Source organism: Tasmannia lanceolata, unplaced genomic scaffold (genome assembly GCF_043159265.1).
Source record: "Tasmannia lanceolata isolate RefF3 unplaced genomic scaffold, GAP_Taslan_0.1 ptg000008l, whole genome shotgun sequence".
Lineage (NCBI taxonomy): Eukaryota > Viridiplantae > Streptophyta > Magnoliopsida > Canellales > Winteraceae > Tasmannia > Tasmannia lanceolata.
This window is the reverse complement of record NW_027518685.1, coordinates 7,953,868-7,973,970: the sequence shown is the minus strand read 5'-3', so window position 1 is coordinate 7,973,970 and position 20,103 is coordinate 7,953,868. Positions and strand designations below refer to the sequence as shown.

General features: G+C 38.4%; 1 protein-coding gene across 1 annotated transcript; it reads right to left on the bottom strand.

Moving 5' to 3' along the window:
• Positions 1-1,075: 1,075 nt before the first annotated feature.
• On the bottom strand, positions 1,076-3,388 carry LOC143884203 (putative glutathione S-transferase). Its single transcript, XM_077387646.1, has 2 exons — positions 3,002-3,388; positions 1,076-1,598 (listed from the first exon to the last, which is right to left on the bottom strand). The coding sequence occupies exons 1-2, from the start codon at positions 3,311-3,313 to the stop codon at positions 1,254-1,256; spliced, it is 657 nt and encodes a 218-aa protein (XP_077243761.1). The 5' UTR covers positions 3,314-3,388; the 3' UTR covers positions 1,076-1,253.
• Positions 3,389-20,103: the final 16,715 nt, after the last annotated feature.

Sequence of the window (20,103 nt, the reverse complement as noted above, 5' to 3'; positions counted from 1 at the left end):
TAAAAAATAAAAAAACTCAACGACCCATTACCTAAAAGATAAAATATCCTCACATAATTAAAAAATAATTTACAACTTGTTATTTTTATCATATAAATTGAAGATTTTTTAAAATTTTAAGTATTTTAAAGATATTTTGTACCAATTTTCAAATATAAAACAAAAACCTTGAGAAACTCAACGACACATCACTTAATAGATAAAATATCATCACATAATAAAAAAATTAATTTATAAATTTATATTTTTATCATATAAATAAAGAGCCTGCCTCCTACAAGTTTTTTGATTTTACAGTTTTTTGGATTTTAGGTATTTTTAAAATATTTTTAAAACTTTTTTTAAATATAAAACTAAAAACTCAACAACGTTTTACTTAAAAGATGAAACATCATCACATAATTAAAAACATAACTTATAATTGATATTTTTCGTATATTCAGAAGATAAAGAGTAAAGTACTAAAGTGTATCTAGGGGTGGCAACGGTTCGGTTTCGGTTCGGGTTGAACCCCAAACCGAACCAAACCGAAATTTGAATCGGTTTGGTTCTACCAAACTGAAATTTGAATTTTCGGTTCGGCTTCGGTTCGGCCAATTTCGCCACCCCTTACTCATAATCATTGGAAATCGGGGGCAACGGTTCGGTTTCAGTTCGGTTTAAAATTTGAATCAGTTTGGTTCTACCAAACCGAAATTTAAATCGGTTTGGTTTTACCAAACAGAAACCGAATTTTCAGTTTGGTTTCGGTTGGATTGCCAACCCCAAGTGTATCCAACATTTATTTTTGGATTGTGGATACTTTTAAGAAAATTTGGAACGATTTTCCAGTATAAAACTAAAATCCCGACGACAGATTGAAAAAATTGATGTGTCGTTGAGTTTCAGTAATGTGTCGTCGAATTTCGGTAATATGTTCGGTAATTTGAAATTAGGTTTCAATAATTTGTAGTTGAATTACGATAATGGATAGTTGAGTTTTCTTAATGTCCAGTTGTGTTTTATCAAAATCAAGTGGGAAACATCCTACCTCGATCTCTCTCTCACATGTACAAATAAGGTGAGAAAAAAAACAGAAAGCTGAAGGTAATATATACTATTAGATAAGTTATTGGCGACATCTCAACTCCAAGGTCCAAGCTCAAAAAAGTTACACAAATACATACAAAAACAAAAAAACAAGAACACTTCCTTATCTCTGCTATTCCATACTCAAGACTCTTCCACTTGGTTTAGTTACATATTTCCCTTTCTTACTCGATTCCAAACTGCTTCCTTAACTCGCAAACAAACTCATAGACCTTTTTGGGGTCTTGTAAGTTCTTGGAGACACTCTCCCTCTCCATACACCTCTTCACCCAAGCCATAAGCCTAGGGCACTCCTTCTCCACACTGAAATTACCGTGAGTCTCGTACGCATAAAACCAGGATGCGAAGGGAATGACAACAACATCAACAAAGCCGAAGGTGTGGCCACCAAAATACGTCTCGTCTCCAAGCTCCCCTTCCAACAGCTTCAAGCAATTTATAAAATCCTTCTTAGCTTCCTCACGAGCCTCTCCTTTGTTCCTCCATATCCTCGTCCCATTTTCATATATCTGTGGAAAAGAAAACGTTAATGTCGCACTTTCATGTAACATAACACGTACCGTGTAGGCTCGTATAGTCTAGTATTTTTCAATTGTACTGTACGACCCACACCATATGATGATCCAAACTAGACCTGGCAAACGGGTGGGTCGGGCCGGGTCAACCCGCGGGGGATGTGGGGCTGGTCACACGGGTCGGGTCAGGAGATGACCCGCATTTTGCGGGTCAGAATTTAGGTGACCCGTGCGGCCCGCGGGTGGGCCGGGTCAACCCGCGGGTCACCTGCAAATTCAAACAGTTGTTTATTTTTTAAAATATTATCACTGGATTTTGATGAGGGGGGTATGGCCGGCACCGTGCGATGATCCAAACCGTCCATTAGATGGCCCATAGCCTAAATAGGTTGTGCCCCAAAAATCATTTCAATAGGTTGATCCTAACCCTCTGATCTATAGAGGGTTAGGATCAAGTGATCAACCCTTAACATTCAAATCGGAGGGTTGGGATCAACCTATGGTGCTTGCCACAACTTATTTATATTCTATGGTGCCAGCCATAACCTATTCAGGCATCAAACCCTTAAAAAATAGATTAGCATGACAAAATCACCATCCTTTACATTAGAAAAAAAAAAAAAAAGCCATCTAACTAGATTAGCATAACAAAATCACCACCCTTAAAAAAGCTAAGTGACTTGCAGGTGCCCGCGGGTTGACGCGGGTTGACCTGACCCGTGTTTTTGCGGGTTGGGTCACCCGCGGGTTAGTTTTGACGGGTCACTAAAACTCAGACCTGTGCCCGCAAATTTGCGGGTGGGTCGGGTCGACCCGTGGGCACGGGTCGCTTTTGCCAGGTCTAATCCAAACCAACCATGTAATGGGCCACAACGTCAATAGGTTGTGTACCAAAACTCATTTCTATAGGATGAACGCAGCCCTCCTATCTATAGAGGTCTCTATAGATGCACACAGTTAGGATCGTCCTATTGAAATGATTTTTTGGGCACAACAAATTTACTTTGTGGCCCATCCCATCAAATGGAAGGTTTGGATTATCCAATGGTGTGGCCCGTATAGTACTTTTTGAAAAATACGGGACTATAACGGCCCACACAGTATAAAAACTCCTAAATTTCTCACTTCTTTGGAAGTTAATCAGAAGGTGAAAAATAATGTTTATAATGATTAAAAAAGTACAGAATTCTCTACTACGACAATGAGAAAATGAAAAAATTTCAAAGATGTGATTAGGAGAACTTGGACCGTCCATCTGTTATAGGGCCTACTGATCATTAATCTCTAGCGTCCAATCAGATCTCATGCTCATTGATCCAATGTTCCAAACAATTCAATCTAAAACCCCAAAATGATTAAACCATCCTACCCATTTAATCAACACGACAGAAACTCACCTTGTCAGAGAAACCAGCCCAAAACCTGGATTGGGCCCGTTCGTAAGGATGTTTGGGCAACAGAGGAGATTTCTCAGGCCAAACCTCGTCGATGTATTGAACGATGATGAGAGATTCACATACGGGCTTTTCGTTATGGATCAGTACAGGAATTTTCTTATAAACGGGATTAGATTTAAGGAGAAGGGGACTCTTTTCTCGGAGATTTTCTTCCTTGTATTCGTATTTGACACCCTTCTCATCCAAGGCTATTATCACTCTCATCCCAAAAGGGCTAGCCCACATATTCAAGAGAAGAATTTTGCCCGCCATTGCACTCCAAAAATGATCGCTAAAGGAAGAAAGGATAGTGTGGTGTTTGAGCTGCAGTATGAAATTTATTGCATTTTTTGAGGTCAGTCAAAGCCCAAGGGGATTATCTTTGACAAAAGTAAGGAAAAGATATGAAGACACGTTAGGAGGATCGTGACACATGGCGTGCCTTCCTAGTAGTTCCTAAATTTAGACATTCGAGGGAGTTCTATTATCTTTTATCTTTATAAGGAAACGATATGAAGGCACGTTAGGGCGTTCTTGAGACGTGGAGTGTCTTAGTAGCAGCTCTCTAAATTAAAGACTTTCAGTCTAGGGACTCCTAAAGAGGAGGTCAAAAGTCAAAGAAGTTTCCAAGGGGAGTAATGGAATTTAAATCTTTTCGTGATCGAGTCGGAGCCAAGAGGGATTCACTATGCTACAAATAATGTAATGATATGAAGACAAGTTAGTACGTTCGTGACACATGCGTGTCTTCGTAGCAGCTCTCGAAGACTTTAGTCTTAGTGACTTCTGAAAAGATGTCCCTCAAAAGTCAAGCAATTTCTCCATTGAGGACGATGATCAATAGACTAAACACTCGATCGACATGTAAACTGCACTAATCACGAATAAGACCGTTTGGTCCGGGGTTAGTCACCCCATTTGTATGCTACTGATTGTACCCATTTGTATGATATGATTGTATTTCAAGAGTCGCGCCCCTCATATTTGTGTTTGTTGTAGCCAGCTTTTTCGAAGAACTCTAAAATACATCCTTGTTGAAATCGAGTCTCCCAAATGCATCTAAGTCGTTGTCCAATAGGACTTCGTAGCTTACTTGCCTAGGTATCCACCGTAAGTCTTTCCTCGTTTGAACCTTGTCATTCACGTTAATGCCATGCCATCCTAAGGTGCTGCTAAATGGAAGGTTCTTATCAACGTCAAAGGGATTTGGGAAAGGTAATTCCGTCAAAAGCCATTTCCCGTCTCACTTCTTCAAGAGTGAACATCCACCCTAGATGAATTAAATGAATAGGACAAAATCTGCTACGTGGTGTTTCTCTTTTGAAAAAGTGAGCCGCGAGATGGCTTTTATCCCTTTTGATCGATTTTTTAGAGAGCATGAAATTGATATTTTCCCTCCAAAGCACACAAGCTGGTCTAAAATTACTACAGGCTATTTAAACTCATTGTTTTAGATTAATAAACTTAGGAAAGGGAAACTTCAGTCTTTGGCAGAGAAGAGTGAAGGACATGCCAATTAAACAAGATATGGCTAAAGTGTTGAAGAGAAAGGATGACATGCCACAGAAGATGAAGGATGCCAAGTTGGAGGACTTTGAGTTCAAGGCGGTCAACACATGCAATTGGACTCTATGTTTGAATGATAGCCATATGATTAACATTATTGAAATAGAAAAGAATGCCAAAATTGTGGGTGAATCTACACATGTTAGGGATGGGAACATGATAGGAAACTACAAAACCTTATTGCGTATTTCTTCACTTCATAATTATTACGATAATCTAGTGACTACATATTATTGTACATGAATGATATGTGAAGCTAGAAGAAGTAACTGCGTCTTTCTTATCAAACGAGATTAGGAGGAAGTCTATTCAAGACAATAGCCGAGTGCAGGACAATTGAACTTCTAGGGCAGAAGGTATTCAATTGCATTAATTGAAGTAAAAAAAATCACATATTGCTTTATACTTCTAATGAAAAGGACATAAGTATAAAGATATATATCGATCGTCTGAAATATGGTTACGATTGAATTTTGAATATTTTGGAATAGAGTGATGTATGTGTATGCAAGGTCACTTTATTGTTGGAGCTATGACATGTTTTCAAGGTAAAGAAAATGATGAGGGGGCAAAAGTTCTTGCAATAAGAAGAGACAGATCTATGTCTCTCTTTAAAGTTGACTATGCGAGTTAACTCAGAGAAATATGCATTGGCCGTGTTGATTGAGACGGACGGAATTAGAACCATCTGATATTGTGGTGAGTTTAGTTAATGACTTCTAGAAGGCCAGTAGTTTTTCGCAGTGATGACAAACATGTGGAAACACCAATGAAAAATCTTCATAGTGGGTAAAAAGTAACCAAAAGGTAGGTTGGAATTATTTTCTTGCTTTCGCTCAAGGGGAATCTCTTGTTATTTTCTAATTACGTTAGGAAAGAGTGTGTGCGTGTGTTGGGGTGGGTGGGGGGATGGGCTGTGTCTAAAACCATAGGGCTTACCTAACCTAAGTGCATGAGAGAGAGAGAGAGAGAGAGAGAGAGAGAGAGAGAGAGAGAGAGAGAGGGCGGTTCTGTAGGACGTGATGATAGCTTGGGACAATCTACAAGCTAGTTCTGAGAATGAGAGCGTGAGGATTGTGTTTATGTCATTGGCGCGAATCTCTTTGTAATACTTATTTCATTCTTATATAGAAAAAGATAGTATTTCTATCCTATGAATGTAGGAATCTTTTTGTTTGTTTGTTTTTTTAACCCAGAATTTATCTAGGAATACGGGGCGGCACCTTAAAATTTTATTAATTTGAAAGAACAGTTACAAGATATATAGGACCTTGCCTCTAACCCAACATGATACAAGGGAAAAAAACCGTTAAAAAGAAAAAAATGGGGCGGGGGACCCCTTCTACCCCTATAACAAAAAATATAATTAAGTGATATTTATTTTGTGTGACTATGAGGAATACATAATTGGTCGCATCAAAGGGCTCCCCTAGAATTCTTGGGAGTATACCCAACTCCTAGAAAATGTGTGTAATAACAAAATCCAAATAAAGTAGACATTATGTCCCTTACAATGGCCTGACTCCGGTTTCCTAGGAATGTAGGCATCTTTGCCAACCAATGGGCCCGATTACAAAAACAATTACACATGTCAAGCAATTCGTGGCCATCTCCGCTAATCAAGAACGATCATCTTCTACTCAGTCTTAATCCTTATGTTCCGCGTTTCTTGGATAGCGAAGATATTATTAATTCAGTCACTCATTTCTAAGAAGGGTGGCATTACCACACCTAATACACGGCAGTTCCACGAATGCTTCCTTTCTTTTTTTTGTGACATTCTATTCACATTTTTTTGTCCTCTTTGATATGTTTGCCACTTGTTATCAAACTGAATTGTATAGAAGAGTAGTAACTTTATGGGTACCAATATCCGCCTCTGAATAAAAAAAATGGAAAGGAAAAGAATCACAGCTAAAGTGAGTGATAGGGGGCGGTGGGGAAGTTACATGTGTGTCGTGTAACGGTTGCAGTCTTTTCGTGTATTTGCACCAAACATAATGAAAGCTTCCATTTCTTTGGTGGAGATCTTTGTCTTAGTTGCCACTTTGTTGGAGTGATAAATCAAAGATGAAAATGAAAGTAGGTAGTGATTGACGCGGTTGGTGGAAACGTGGCCAATATTCATTCCATGAACATCCTCAGCCATGAAAATTAATTAACAAAGAAAAGGTGGAAATTTGCTAGAGGTATTAATGGGACCTTGTCCTAACTTCAGTGGAGATAATTTGGGCATAGTAGTTGGATCCGAACCTTGTCCATTGGATCCATATCCTACGATCCGAAATTATTTAGGATTGTGAACCCAGACTTGGCAATAGAAATGAGATGAAGCATCCTAGGTCCGAATGGACGGTCCTAATGTAAGATATTCATATTTTGTTCACTTATGTCTACTTATGACCGATATTTTCGTAAAATTATAGTTAAGAAAATCGTAATCTCGTAAAATTAAAAACCCTAATGAAAATGACAGAACACATTTCACTTTCTCACTTGTCATTTGGATGACAATTCTCCTTTTGGGGTTCGTTTTTCTTCTCTCCCCTAACCCTAAGGCCTAACTATGTGCAACCTAAGAAAGACCTGACACGGTCCAATGGACAGTTCGATTTGAATTGGATGGTGACCCAAAACTCAAAAGTAGGAACCTAAGAAGCACCTTGAAAAGGTTCTGACGGATAGAGATCCCATAGGTGGATTGGATACGGAGATGATCTATTGCACATGTAGGTATAGTAAAAAATGGTAAACTAGTTTAAGCAAATGCATATTGTTCTTTTCTTATGTTGTTTTAAGAAACTTCAATCCAAATAAATTAATGATGGGGATAAGAAAAGAAGTAGAAGACAACCAAGAGACCAAAAATATTAAGAGGCAAATTAACATCCATAACTTTTGTTTAGAGAACTATTAATGAAAAGCAAGACAACTTTAGGTAACGAATGACATCAAAGATCTCATTAAAGATCTTGAGCCCCCGATAGTAAGGCATAATCATATATTTGCGGGTGGATGTTCATCGCTCAAGACATCTGTTTCAACTTTCTGTAAACCATCAACTGTAGTAGCCTTGGAATCTTTTTTCGTCGGATAAAATAAAACCAGCTTGCTAATGTTGTTTATCTCAAGAATGTGAACTACAAACAAGGCAACTGCAGAGTATGAACCGAACATTGATGTTAAGATAATTAAAATATTAATGAAATGTATGACTAGTGACTTGTATGTATTTACCTTGTAGACCTCCAGCCCCTCTAATAATAACAGGGGGTCTGGAAATATCAATATCCATGGCTACTTTTTATTTTCAAAAGAAATTGATATTTCCACACCTCTTGCTACTTACATGTATAATAGTGGTAAGTAGTGTTTGGTTGCCGACCTCGTAAAGTATTGGTAGGCACGGTCATTACCAATATAGAGAGAAGAGAGACAGAGGGGGGAAAACATAATTCCCAAAAAATCCAAGCAAAATTTCACTTTTTTGTAAATTTTGGCTTGAAGTTTGTAAGAAGGGGATGAGGGTGCCACATCAGCAGACATGCACTGATTAACAAGGTGACATTCCTGGTAGTCAGGTAGGATGTCAATGTTATATCGCCAACCAAACAAGGTTTTGCTGATGTGGAACCCAAATGCCAAGCAAAACCGCTAGGCCATCCGAGTTTTTTTTGCAACCAAACACATGTGTGGTTCGTCAATTTCTATGACCAAGTCCAAGGGAGTTGGCAATTCAAGACCTTCCACTCCAGCCATTTTGGATTGTACGAATTTTTTGGAAAAGTTTGGGAAAGAATTTTTTTTTCAGAATGTTTTTATTTAGAAAAACTTAATTTAAACTATGGCAAGGAGTTTCATTGCAAATTTGGCAACCAAACATGCTTCGGAAGATGTCTAGAAGATCAGCAGAGTTTCTAGCCTTTTGGCAACCAAACAAAGCAAAGGGATTTGCTAGGTATTTTCGTGGACCCACCTTCTTACAGACATTAATTTATTAGGGAAATGATATAATCACCCGTTTTTCTACCCTGGGATAGCTCCCTGTACTGTTAAAGAGTAGGCATAAATACACTGGAGTGATATATAACTTCACAACGTCTATTTACTCTGTTCTTTACAAAAGTGTTGCACACAAGAAACAGAAAACAGAAAACAGAGATATTTCTTCTTATATTCTCTTAATTTCTGTTTCTCGTTCTCTCATCTCCTGAAGCCTAATCTCTCTGTTAAATCTCTTTATAAATTCCTCAACTCTTCGATTCAGCTCTTCATCCGACATGGCCGAAAGATCATCATTCTCTTTCAAACTCCTACCAACATTCTCCGTCTCCGATCGCCGGAGAATCTTCTTATCCACAACTATCGCTTTCTCCGACTTGCTCCGATAATATCTCTCTCCTACCACCGGAATATCACTTTTCCGGGAACTATCCGGCGACTGGGAGATGGGATACGTACTTGAATACGTATTTTTGGATTTGGAGTATTGTACAAACTCTTCGTAGAGATCTGATTTAGATTTAGAGGAGGAGAAGATTCCAGAATCTGCGGCGACAAAGAAGATGATTGCGTTGGAGAATAAGAACCAGAATTTGGTGTCTTCGAAGGAGAGAAAAAGGAGAGAGAAGAATAGGAGTGAGAAGGAGATAATGAAAAGAAAAACAGAGGGTGATATTTTTGTCTTTGTGTTAGAGATTGAGAGGGTTTGGGGCTTCAGTAAAGTTACCGGCTCTGCCATGTTTTAGGAGGAAGGAGAAAGGGAAATTTGGAGGGTTTTTGCTTCTGTTGTGTTTGGGAAGTTGGTACAAGTTTTTAGTGGTGGCAGTTTTTATAGGCAGGGGAAGTGAGAAATCACAAAGGCAAATAATTGAAGCACTTGTTAGAAAATGCCATTTTTCTTTGGGAAAATTACAAAGACAGCCCTGATTTCTTTGGGCTCTGTTCACTTGCCTTCTTGAAAAAGGAAAGGAGAAGAAAGTAAGCTAAATTTTTTCGTGATTTGACATATTATGCAATTCACTCGTTTTCTCAAGAAAGCAAAATTACACAGTGGAAAATATAAATAATGATGTTGAAAACTAACTTTCTTGCACTTTCCCTCTAAATTTTTTCACCAATGAGAAAATCATTTTTGTGAGAAAATCACTCTGCCTGCATACTTTCTTTTCATTTCTCGGTCAAGTGAACAACATAATTTTATCAGAAAATGAATTTTCTCACAGTTTCTTTTCCTTTCTTTTCCAGTTTTTTACGTCAAATTCTTTTTCCTTTCTGTTCTTTTCCTGCAGCTAGAAAACAAGTGAACAGAGCCCAATGGGGAACTGAAAAGTAGCCACTTGTGTCTTATGCTTGACACGTAGGGAGCAGGTGATTTTTTGGGTTGGAATAGGAAAATGTGGGGCCCTTGATACAGTGGATTGGAAATTCCCCAACAATCATCCCAATCGGACAATATTAGCCATCCGATTAGTGGCCTGCAAATGGATGGTGATGAATATGGCTGATTGAATTTGAATCCAACGGAGGGTGTTTTTTGAGGCGTTGACCATCTATTCACGTAATGATGGGTCCCACACTCACAAATTTGGCCACGACATATGGGAACAAAACATTCCTGAAAATGGAAAAATAACATGATTTTATTTTCCCTGGAAAATACTAATTTGGAGGAGGTTTAAAGTGAAAGGGGTATTTTTTTTGAAATAAAAGTGAAAGGGGTATTATAGACTATACAATCAGTGTCTCCGGTAAACTCATTTTCCATGAAATTTTCTCCAAAATCGAAAAGGTTTCCTATTTTCGAGAGAAATAACAAACCAACTCAGCTTGCCCATAAAAAAATTAAAAAAGCAATTACACACCAAATAGACTTTTGAACTTTTTTCATAGAATAATATTTTCCATGGAAAATTTTATTTTCTATAATTTTTTCCCTACGTCCACAAACCTCTTTAGTTCATCAGGTGGGAGCCGATACTCAAAAGTAGAATGTGTGTGTCGGCTACGGTTGAGTGGATCCCAGCTTTGAATGATCCGAACCATCCATTTTATAGGCCTTGCTTTGGGTCTCTTATGGCCAAAAAATCGAGATAATTGCCTGTCATAATATACAATGAGGTTGGGTCCTACTGAAGCATTTCTCATCCAAATACAAATTGAGCGTGTGTTCAATTATTCAACCCATTTATTGTGTTAGGCTTGTCCCAAACAGCCATCCTAAGATTGCCATGTCCTTATCATCTTTGCCATATTTTATCAAAGAAACGGGAATTTATATGGCGGACGGCCCCGCATGCACGTGAAACCCAAAAATATAATGGGGCCCACATTTTTCGGGTGATCTGAACCATTCATTTGCAGCCCAATAATACAAAGAGGCACACGTATTTTGGGTGATCCAAACCCTACATTTCTTGGGCCCTGACATAGATAGAATGTGCCCATAATATCTTCTCCATTGGAGCATTCTAACCCTCCAATCTGTGGATGTTTCCATAATGTGCCATCCATTATAAACCTCCACAAATCGAAGGGTTCGGATCATCCTATGGAGATCGAAGATTTTCTAGACAAACTCTATCTGCGCTAGGGGCTAGGCCCCAACAAATGAATGGTTTGGATCACCCAAATAATGTAGGCCCCACTGTATTTTTGGGCTGCATGGCCGTCCACCACCACATAATTTCTCCAAAGATACAGGGGTACTTTTATCATTTAAAAGTAATCACTAATACATGGGTAAGTGGCACAATAGAGTGGGGTGTTAGGAAGCTTCCTGACACGGGGTGTGTCTTCCTACAGCTCTCTTCAACCACAATTAATAAGGTAACAGCATGAAATCAAAGAAGATTTAGAATTATTTTTTTTTTTTTTTTTTTTTTTTTTTGAGAAATGTTGTCAGCACTACTGTATTTTGATGATCGCACTCCTCACTTTATTAAACATACAGTATGGCCCACACCGTAGGATGATACAAACCGTCCATTAGATGGGCCACATCCTAAATAGGTTGTGCCCCCAAAAATTATTTCCATAGGTTGATCCACTAACCCTCCGATCAGTCCCTCTAAGATCGGAGGGCTAGGATCAACTTATGGAAATGATTTTTGGGGCACAACCTATTTTGGGTGTTACCCATCTAATGGACGGTTTGGATCATCGTATGCTGCAAGCCATACCGTACTTTTAACAAAGGTGTGCGATCATCAAAGTACAGTAGTGCTGATATGAAAAAAAAAAGAGGAGTATCAGTATCAAAAGTGGGGAGTGAGAATATCATCTCTAAGATTAAAAAAACCGCATCCTAGTCGTGTATGAGATACTCCAATAGTCGTGTATGAGGTCTACAAATTATTTCCCTAGAATTATAATCCTCCTAACATTCGTGGGGTATTTTCTCCAAGTGAGAAGAAATGGTCAAATGGACATGGGGACTTTCAGGTAAAGTTCGTTGTCCATAAATCTTACACTCATCCAATTAAGAGAGATAAAGGTTGTTGGGGTGGGCGAGTGGGACCCATCACCAATAGCTTCCATTTTTAAAACTTGAGACCTCCTTTAGTTCAATAATACGAGCTTTCTTGCCTGTGTTTCTTCCGTGTTAAGCTTCCTTGCACTGCATGTCTGGCTTTTGAAACTTTGTTGAGTATCTTTTATACAAAAAGAACTGGGAACAGGGAACTTGTTTATGTGTGAAACAAGTGTATTCGCACCTATTTTATGTGCTTGCTTTTGCTGGTTGGCTATCTCTCATTAGTTTAGTTGATTTTATCTATGTAGTAAACTTATAATAATGGTTTAAGAGATATGGTAGAGAAGGATCCAGGCAAAAAAAAAAGACATGGCTAAGGATTTGGATAAATTAATATGAGTGCTGGGGGACCATGGTGCACCCAATGGCTACGAGATTCGCGCTTGATTCAATCTTATTCCGTGTTTGGATTGGAACTCCAGAATTCGTTTGGCCAAAAGTCATACGTTGAATATTCTTTGTCCTCCAAACCCAGTTTTTTAAGGATTTCGGGTGATGGTTATGATGAGGAAAAGGGGTATGATATTCGCCAGATCATGTTTTGATAATGGGACAAACTTAACTGGTTTTATATTTTTTAACCGCACGCGCTCTCAATAGTCAATCAAAGAAGTGCTGAAAAGTAAGTAAAAATATATTAAATTTGCATTCCTTTTGACCTTGTTTGGATTGTAAGAAAAACATTTTCGATTTGTTTCTATGGGAAGTTATTTCTTTTCCAAACCGTTCTGGAGCCAAGTATTTTTCATTCCACAATATAGAGGGAAATGATATTATTATGATTAATTTAGTAGGATATCATCATAAATTTAGTAGGGACTGTGAGGAGATCGTCGCCCTAAGATGGAAATCCCTTGACCCTGGCTGGTTAAAGTTAAATTCCAATGTTCCTAGTTTGGGTAACCCAGGACTCGTAGAAATTGGTGGTCCTTAGAGATGAGAATGAGTCTACCAACCCCTCAACATTATCAGATGGCTGGATAGGCCCCATCCCTATAGATTTTCAGAGACCATAGACGAGATTTTCGATCGTGTGGAGGGTCACATGATTCGCTTCCATCATGTGAGGAGGTCGTTGATTGGGGAAGCGGACCGGCTAGCTCACACAAGAGTGTCTAGATCGGCGTTAGAGATCTTTGATTTTGTACCTCCCTAAGCTATGTTGTCTTAGTAGCAGGGGCGGATCTACATGTAGGATAAGGGGGGCAGTTATGCCTGTTAAGCTGGGCCAAATCCTTAATATGCCCAACTTAATTGGGCCCAGCCCCCTTCAAAATTTGAAGGCTTGTCCCCCCCCCCCCCCCCCCCCCCTTATGTATAAGCATGTATAAGCTTGCCCCCTTATGCATAAATCCTGGCTCCACCACCGCTTAGTAGTGTTTTTTTTTTTTTTTTAATCTTTTTGTCCTTTTGAGCCCATGACTATCTCTGTCATGGCCTTGCCTATTTAATAAAATTTCACAATTTCAAAAAAAAAAATGAATATGATTGGTTCAAGTTATCCTTTTTCATGTGTAAAAAAAAGTAAGAAATTTTTAGTGTAAAATCTATCTCCTCCCATATTGCATCCTCCTTGCATCCCTCCCATCTATCCCAAATAAAATCGATTGATTGTATGGAGCATTTCGGTCCCTCCTAGGGTCCGGGCATTTGGGTGGATAACCTACCGTTATAAAATCCAAACGATTGACCACCTCTATAGCAACTACATGCAGACTGTCGATCAGTGTGCCTTATGTCTGAGAAGTGGAGAATCTAATGATCATCTTGCTTCATTGCTCTTTTGCTAGAGAGGTATGGTGCAGAATTTTAGATAAATTTGGAATGTTTTGGGTTTTCCCCGTGGATTATCAGATATCTTGGATAGCTGGTTTTCGATTACTTGCCCCCTGCTCCGTTTGGTTGCCGGGTTTTTTTTTTCGTGGGATTTATGTGGGTAAAGGCAGGAGACAAAAGAGGGGACAAGCATTAATTAGAGAAAGATATTATGATGAGTGGACAGAGAGGGTAGAGAAAGAAAGAGAGACCACCATTTTCAAGACAAGATTTTGCTGATGTCACCAAGAAAAAGCTGATGTGGGAGGCTTGCCTAGAGATGAGGAGGGTGCAATTAAATGGGCTTTCTCAGGTCCGATTGGGGACAAGGATGCTAGCGAGGCAGAGATTAGAGTAGTTCTCCAGGGAATGAGGATAGTAGATTACTGCCTCTTAGATAGGCTGATTGTCGAGGGTCATTCCCTTAACACCATTAAATTATTGGATGGCAATAGGCAGTACCCGTGGAGATATGCGGATTTAACGACGAGATTCGTGATCGTGTGGATGGCCATCTCGTCCATTTCCATCTCATCCTTTGTTTGACTAATAGTGAGGCGGATCAATTAGCTAGGGACGGGGTCTGAAGATTTTTTATTTTCTTCCTCCTTGATTTATCTCTTTCTTTTACTTGTATTATCTCACCAGTGTTGTACTCATCTCCTGACCGCCTTAGTCTAGGATTTTCTTTTTCTGTTAATATATATATATATATATATATATATATATATATATATAGAGAGAGAGAGAGAGAGAGAGAGAGAGAGAGAGAGAGAAAAGAGTTCCTACTCCCTAGAGTAGATAACTTATCTACTCCCTAGGCTTAAACTACATATAACCGTTTCAAACAAAAAAAAAAGGTCTCCCACCCTAGCTGGTGGGAGACTTATTTGGGAAGAACATGAGAGAGAGAGAGAGAGAGAGAGAGAGAGAGAGACTTGATGATCTTAGACACGCTCAAGTCAAACTATGGTCCAGCCCATAGTTAGCAAAACGTGATTTGCCAAAAAACGGGACGGCAAAAATTCGAGTTTAATACGGTAATGGTTCAAAAAAAAACAGGAACACAAGAAAATGAGTTTAGAATTTTGTCATTTACAAAATATGGTGGGGGTAAAATTGGAAAGCTAGCCCAAAAAACGTGTTTAAAACGTGTGCCTAAAAAAACGGAGTTTTACTCGTTGTGAAAGTTTTAAACGGCACACCAATAAAACACATTTTTTCAGAAAAAACAGAGTTTAAAACTGAGTTTTGCTAACTATGGTCCAGCCCATAGAGGCACATGTACATATATACACACACACTCACACTCCCCATCTCATGTACAATATCATTGAGACATGTGTCCTTCATATTTTGGCTAGGCTGGCATGTCAAAAGGGTTCTTTACCATTACATTTTTCTTTTCACTTGAACTAATTAACATGAGAAGGATTAGATTATCAGATGTTGGAGGCTGTCACACCATGCTATACTGCCAAGAGACGGAACTAAAACAAAATCATTTGGTTTGAACAACCCACGTTCTCAATCGACTCCATTATATCGTTCTCAACTGATAATCCTTCCCTCTCACTTTTATCATCTTAGAAGGAATAATGACACGACGACAGGGTCTGTTATTGCTTTCATTAAAAGGAATCGCCACTTTTTTTAGAAGATGTTGATCAAAAGGCCATTAGAATCATTGATGGTCTCCTACTAGAGCAATAAAGCTAATAATCATACATTGTGGAACTCTCTCTCTCTCTCTCGGTAAGGTCGACAACGCAACATTGCCCCCGTAACTACTAAAGAGACAAAGGAATAAAGTTCAATCATCTTCTTATCCTTGAAGCTTTTTAGTTAATTTCTTTAGAGATCTAATCCATTCTTTTGGAACTATAAGCTTCACTTGCTTTACTTTCATTTTTTCTTCTCTCTTCTTTATCACCCTTCCCCCACCAACTAAACCTAGATTTCTGTGCAACCCTTGCAAGGATACAATCAATTATTATTAATAATATGTTTTGCTTAATCACTTTCTTTTATTTAATTATTTCTTAAACAAAAGTGATACAGATCATAAGGACAAGTGGTCCGAACTAAACTCCACCTACACTAATTGGCGGCAGTATGGGCCATGTCAGTCTCTCCCCTCTTTTCCTTTTCTCTTTTTCAATTAATAATAAGTTAGGGTTTGACGGTTACAAATGTATTAGCAATGAATCAAACAATTACATTATCTTGTACTTTTCTCCGAGTCGATCTTCCTTATAGATATACCTCTATCTGAGATTTTATATGGTGTAAGGGCTTACAACAACGGTAGGGGTACCACCCTTGATATTTGATCCAACAGCAGCTCACATTTTGAGGAGCTGATGTTGGATCAAATGTCAAGGTGGTACTTCCACCGTACAAAGGCCCTGCACCATATAATTTCTCTATCTTTTAGTACAAACCAATATAATAAGGGTACATTTGGATTGCTGGCCGGAATCAGCATATCCTATTCCAATTCTGCCTGATTCCGGCATTTGGTTAAAAAATGTACAAAATCAAAGGGTGGAAATGACATCAGGCCGGAATTAAAGGGGGGAAATGCAGGAATATATTTCCAGCCCCAGTAGGTGGTTCTCTGATTCAGCCTAGCTCAGATGAAACAAATTTTTTTAGAACTTTTAATTAAATTTTTATTTTAATTTGTCCATTCCATTTTAGAGGAATCATAATACAATGCCGATTCCGATTCATGATTCATGATTCCTACAATCCAAATGCAGTCTAAAGGAATTCCCATGGTAGGCTCTGTTTGGTTGCAAAAAGTATGAAATACCAAATGTTGTTTGGTTGTCATTTTTTATCTCAAATCCCATTGGACTACTAGACATGGAAGAGACATCATTATTAACTTTTTGCTTAGGTGGCGCCTATGTGGCAGGATTGTCCCCTCCTATACTTTTCCAATGCCAAACCTTGTTTTTAGTAAATTTTAGAGGGGAGAAGAGTAGAATATGATATGCCATGTGTAATCATTATTTTTTTCTCTCTTTCTCTCTCCTCTTTCTCTCTCTTCTACTATTTATTTTGTTAATGACACCCCTCCATTCTCCCACATGCTTTGACATCTAACCAAACACACTACCAAAATTCCCTCTAATCTTCTCTAGACAAGTCTACACATATCCCACCCTTGTCACCTCCTTTTTTACTACTACTTCCACTAAAATCCCATCTAACCAAACAGAGCCGTGAACGGCAGAATAAAACTTATATCGAAATAAACTTATGAGCTCAAAGGAGTGGAGAATTAGTAAGACGGATAAGGTAAACGTCGAAGTCCATTTGACTTGGCAACACGTATTTTAGAGTCACCATAATAGATACGCATGGACCGTAATAGGTTGTTTGATTTTAGGATAGGTTTACGTGGATGAGACTTTATCTTGGATTTCCTTGTATTCCAGGACAGATTGTCTGGATATGTTCTACCCATATGATTGTTATCTCTGAAAAAATATTGCTAAAGTGACACCAACTCTAACAGCTTAAGCTTTCAGAATTATTGGTTGTTCCATCTGTTTCCAAAGTAATAGCCAGATAACATGTCCTAGGTTCAAAACCCAACAACTCCTTGATATTAAAAATTCATGTGTATCGGCCAACACAAAAGAGGGGCCATATGCGTCACATGTACTGCCAACCCTCAAAAGAACAAGAAAAAATGGGGTCACACATAAGGGGGAGAGTTAACAGTACAAATGATCAAATAACACCAACTCTAACAGCTTAAGCTTTCGGAGTAATTGGATGTTTAACAATCTTTTGGTAGGAGTCACATTTATCTTAATTTTTAAAGATGGTGTTTTTATGGGATAACTAGATCTTATCATGGATAGTTGTGTAACAAACAATAAATAACCTTTATCTTGGAATATGCCTAATCGAAGACTATCTATCTTACAATCAAACAGCCCCTAAAGCTTTTGTTTTTAATCTCATTTCATTTGAAATCCAGGTGGGGAAAAATAAATTAAAAAAATTAGGCAGCGTTTGGATTTCATGAATTAGGCATCAGAATAGACATCATATTCAATTTCCTATTCCGATTCTCCCTGAAACATGAGAAAAAAATTAAAATAAAAATTTTAATTCAAAAAATTATAATAAAAATTCCATTTTGACTAAGGACGGAATCAAAATACCACCTATTTGGGACAGGAAATAGAGTTGGACATTTCCCCCTTTAATACCGCTCCAGTGTCAATTATGTTCCCTTGATTCTGTTATTGTTTTGAACTAAACATCGGAATCGGACTCAGATGCTGATTCCAGCACCTGATTCCGGCAATCCAAACACACTCGGCCAGTTTGTCGCAAAAGTAGGAGCAAATCATTATCGTTCGTCTAGTGGCCTGACCGTCTCTAGTGGTGTTATTTGGGCTAACCACAAGAGCCCACAGTACATGAAAGAAAAACATCACTCTGGTCGATCCTTGTCATCATCCTAGATCAAACGGTTATAAGAGGTGGACCCACTTTTAGTGGATTTTAGGATTCTGTGAGGCCCGCTTCTATCCATTATCTAATGTTTGATCACCAATAATAAAGTTAGCGTTTAACATCAGATTGGGTCAAAGCTTTAATTTTTAGTTGGTGTTGGATACATATCTAAATCATAGGCATGCCTGGACTTAAAGCTTTTGCATAACCTCGTTAGTTAAACTTCACTTTCCAGCTTTCCTAGCAAAAGAAAGGGAGGCATGCCAAACATTCCCTTCAAAATTTTGTTTTAGCCCACAGACAACTGATATCTCTGCGTGAAAGCTTCCCAAACTGAACTTCAATTTAGTTGGTCCTTATTAGCCGTCGGATCAAAGATCGAATGGTTACAAGAAGCAGCAAGGGGATGCACATATTCAATTCTGCTAATCTTTGACGTTGTAATCATGTCGTATTCGAATCAAATCTGATCTATTAGCAAAAGCTCAGCCCAATCTGAGCCACATTGCATTTTAATAGTGGGCTGTACTTGCTTCAACTTTTAGTCCCCGTTTGGATTGCAGGATTTTTCAGGAACTCGCTTTTTCATTGTTTGATTACATACGAAAAAAGTAATTTATGTAACTTGAACGTATCGGTTCAAGTTTTGTATAGAGGGGCCTTCAATTTATAATGATACCCGTCAAAATAAGCCATAACCAATTGAAGGAGTTGAAGGAAAAACTCTGATACCATGTTAAAAAATCAGTTACTCCAAAAGCTTGAGACCCTGTTCGTTTGAGATTGTGGCAACCAATTGTAGACCCCACCGGCCCACCCCCACCCCCCTGCACAGAATTCTGATTATTGGACCCAAAATTACATTAATTTTGGGTTCCAATAATCGGATTGGGGGTGGCAAAGTTGTCATAATCCCAAACGAACAGGGAATAAGCTGTTAGTGGTGTTATTTAATCATTTATACTTTAAACAGTACTATGAATTACGGAGACCGAAAAATTGTTAGAATTTTTTTTCAACAAGATATATTTTTCCCGTAATCCAAAGAGGGCTTTAAGGAAATGAATGAGATCCAATGGGCCCCTTGTGGGGGCTGATTCTGGTCATCATGCAATTTAGATTGGACAGTAATAAGGCTCGCCAGTGGCCAACTTGGCATTCAATAACAAATCTATTCTTTTAATCAAAAAGGGTCAAGTGGGGCCATGCTCTTTATTTTTCCGCAATAAGTGAGTTGATACCCACTTCCAAGAGAGATGGGAGATGACAAAGCTTGAGTAGATGGGAAAATCTTTGGAAAAGTGGGGTTGGAAACATGGATTCTCCACTTTCCAAACATCTTTCGTTTCCCATTTCTCAAACTAGTTCTCCTTACCAACCTCTCATGTTATCATATACCTTGCCTAGAATCATATGGATAAAGGAGAAAGCTCAGTATACTTTGAAAATAGATTCCCAATATACTGACTAAGAAAGAATGGATTTTCAAAGAAGTTGTCCAAACCTATTCATCTTTCCAACTGCCTGCAAAGATCTCTTTTATCATTTTTTTATGGGTTAGCTTCATTTATTATTTTCTCTTTTTAGAACTTTTTGAGGTATTATTTTATTTTAGAACAGCGATCCAATACAAACTGAGGTTTCAAATGCGGGTTCAACTTGA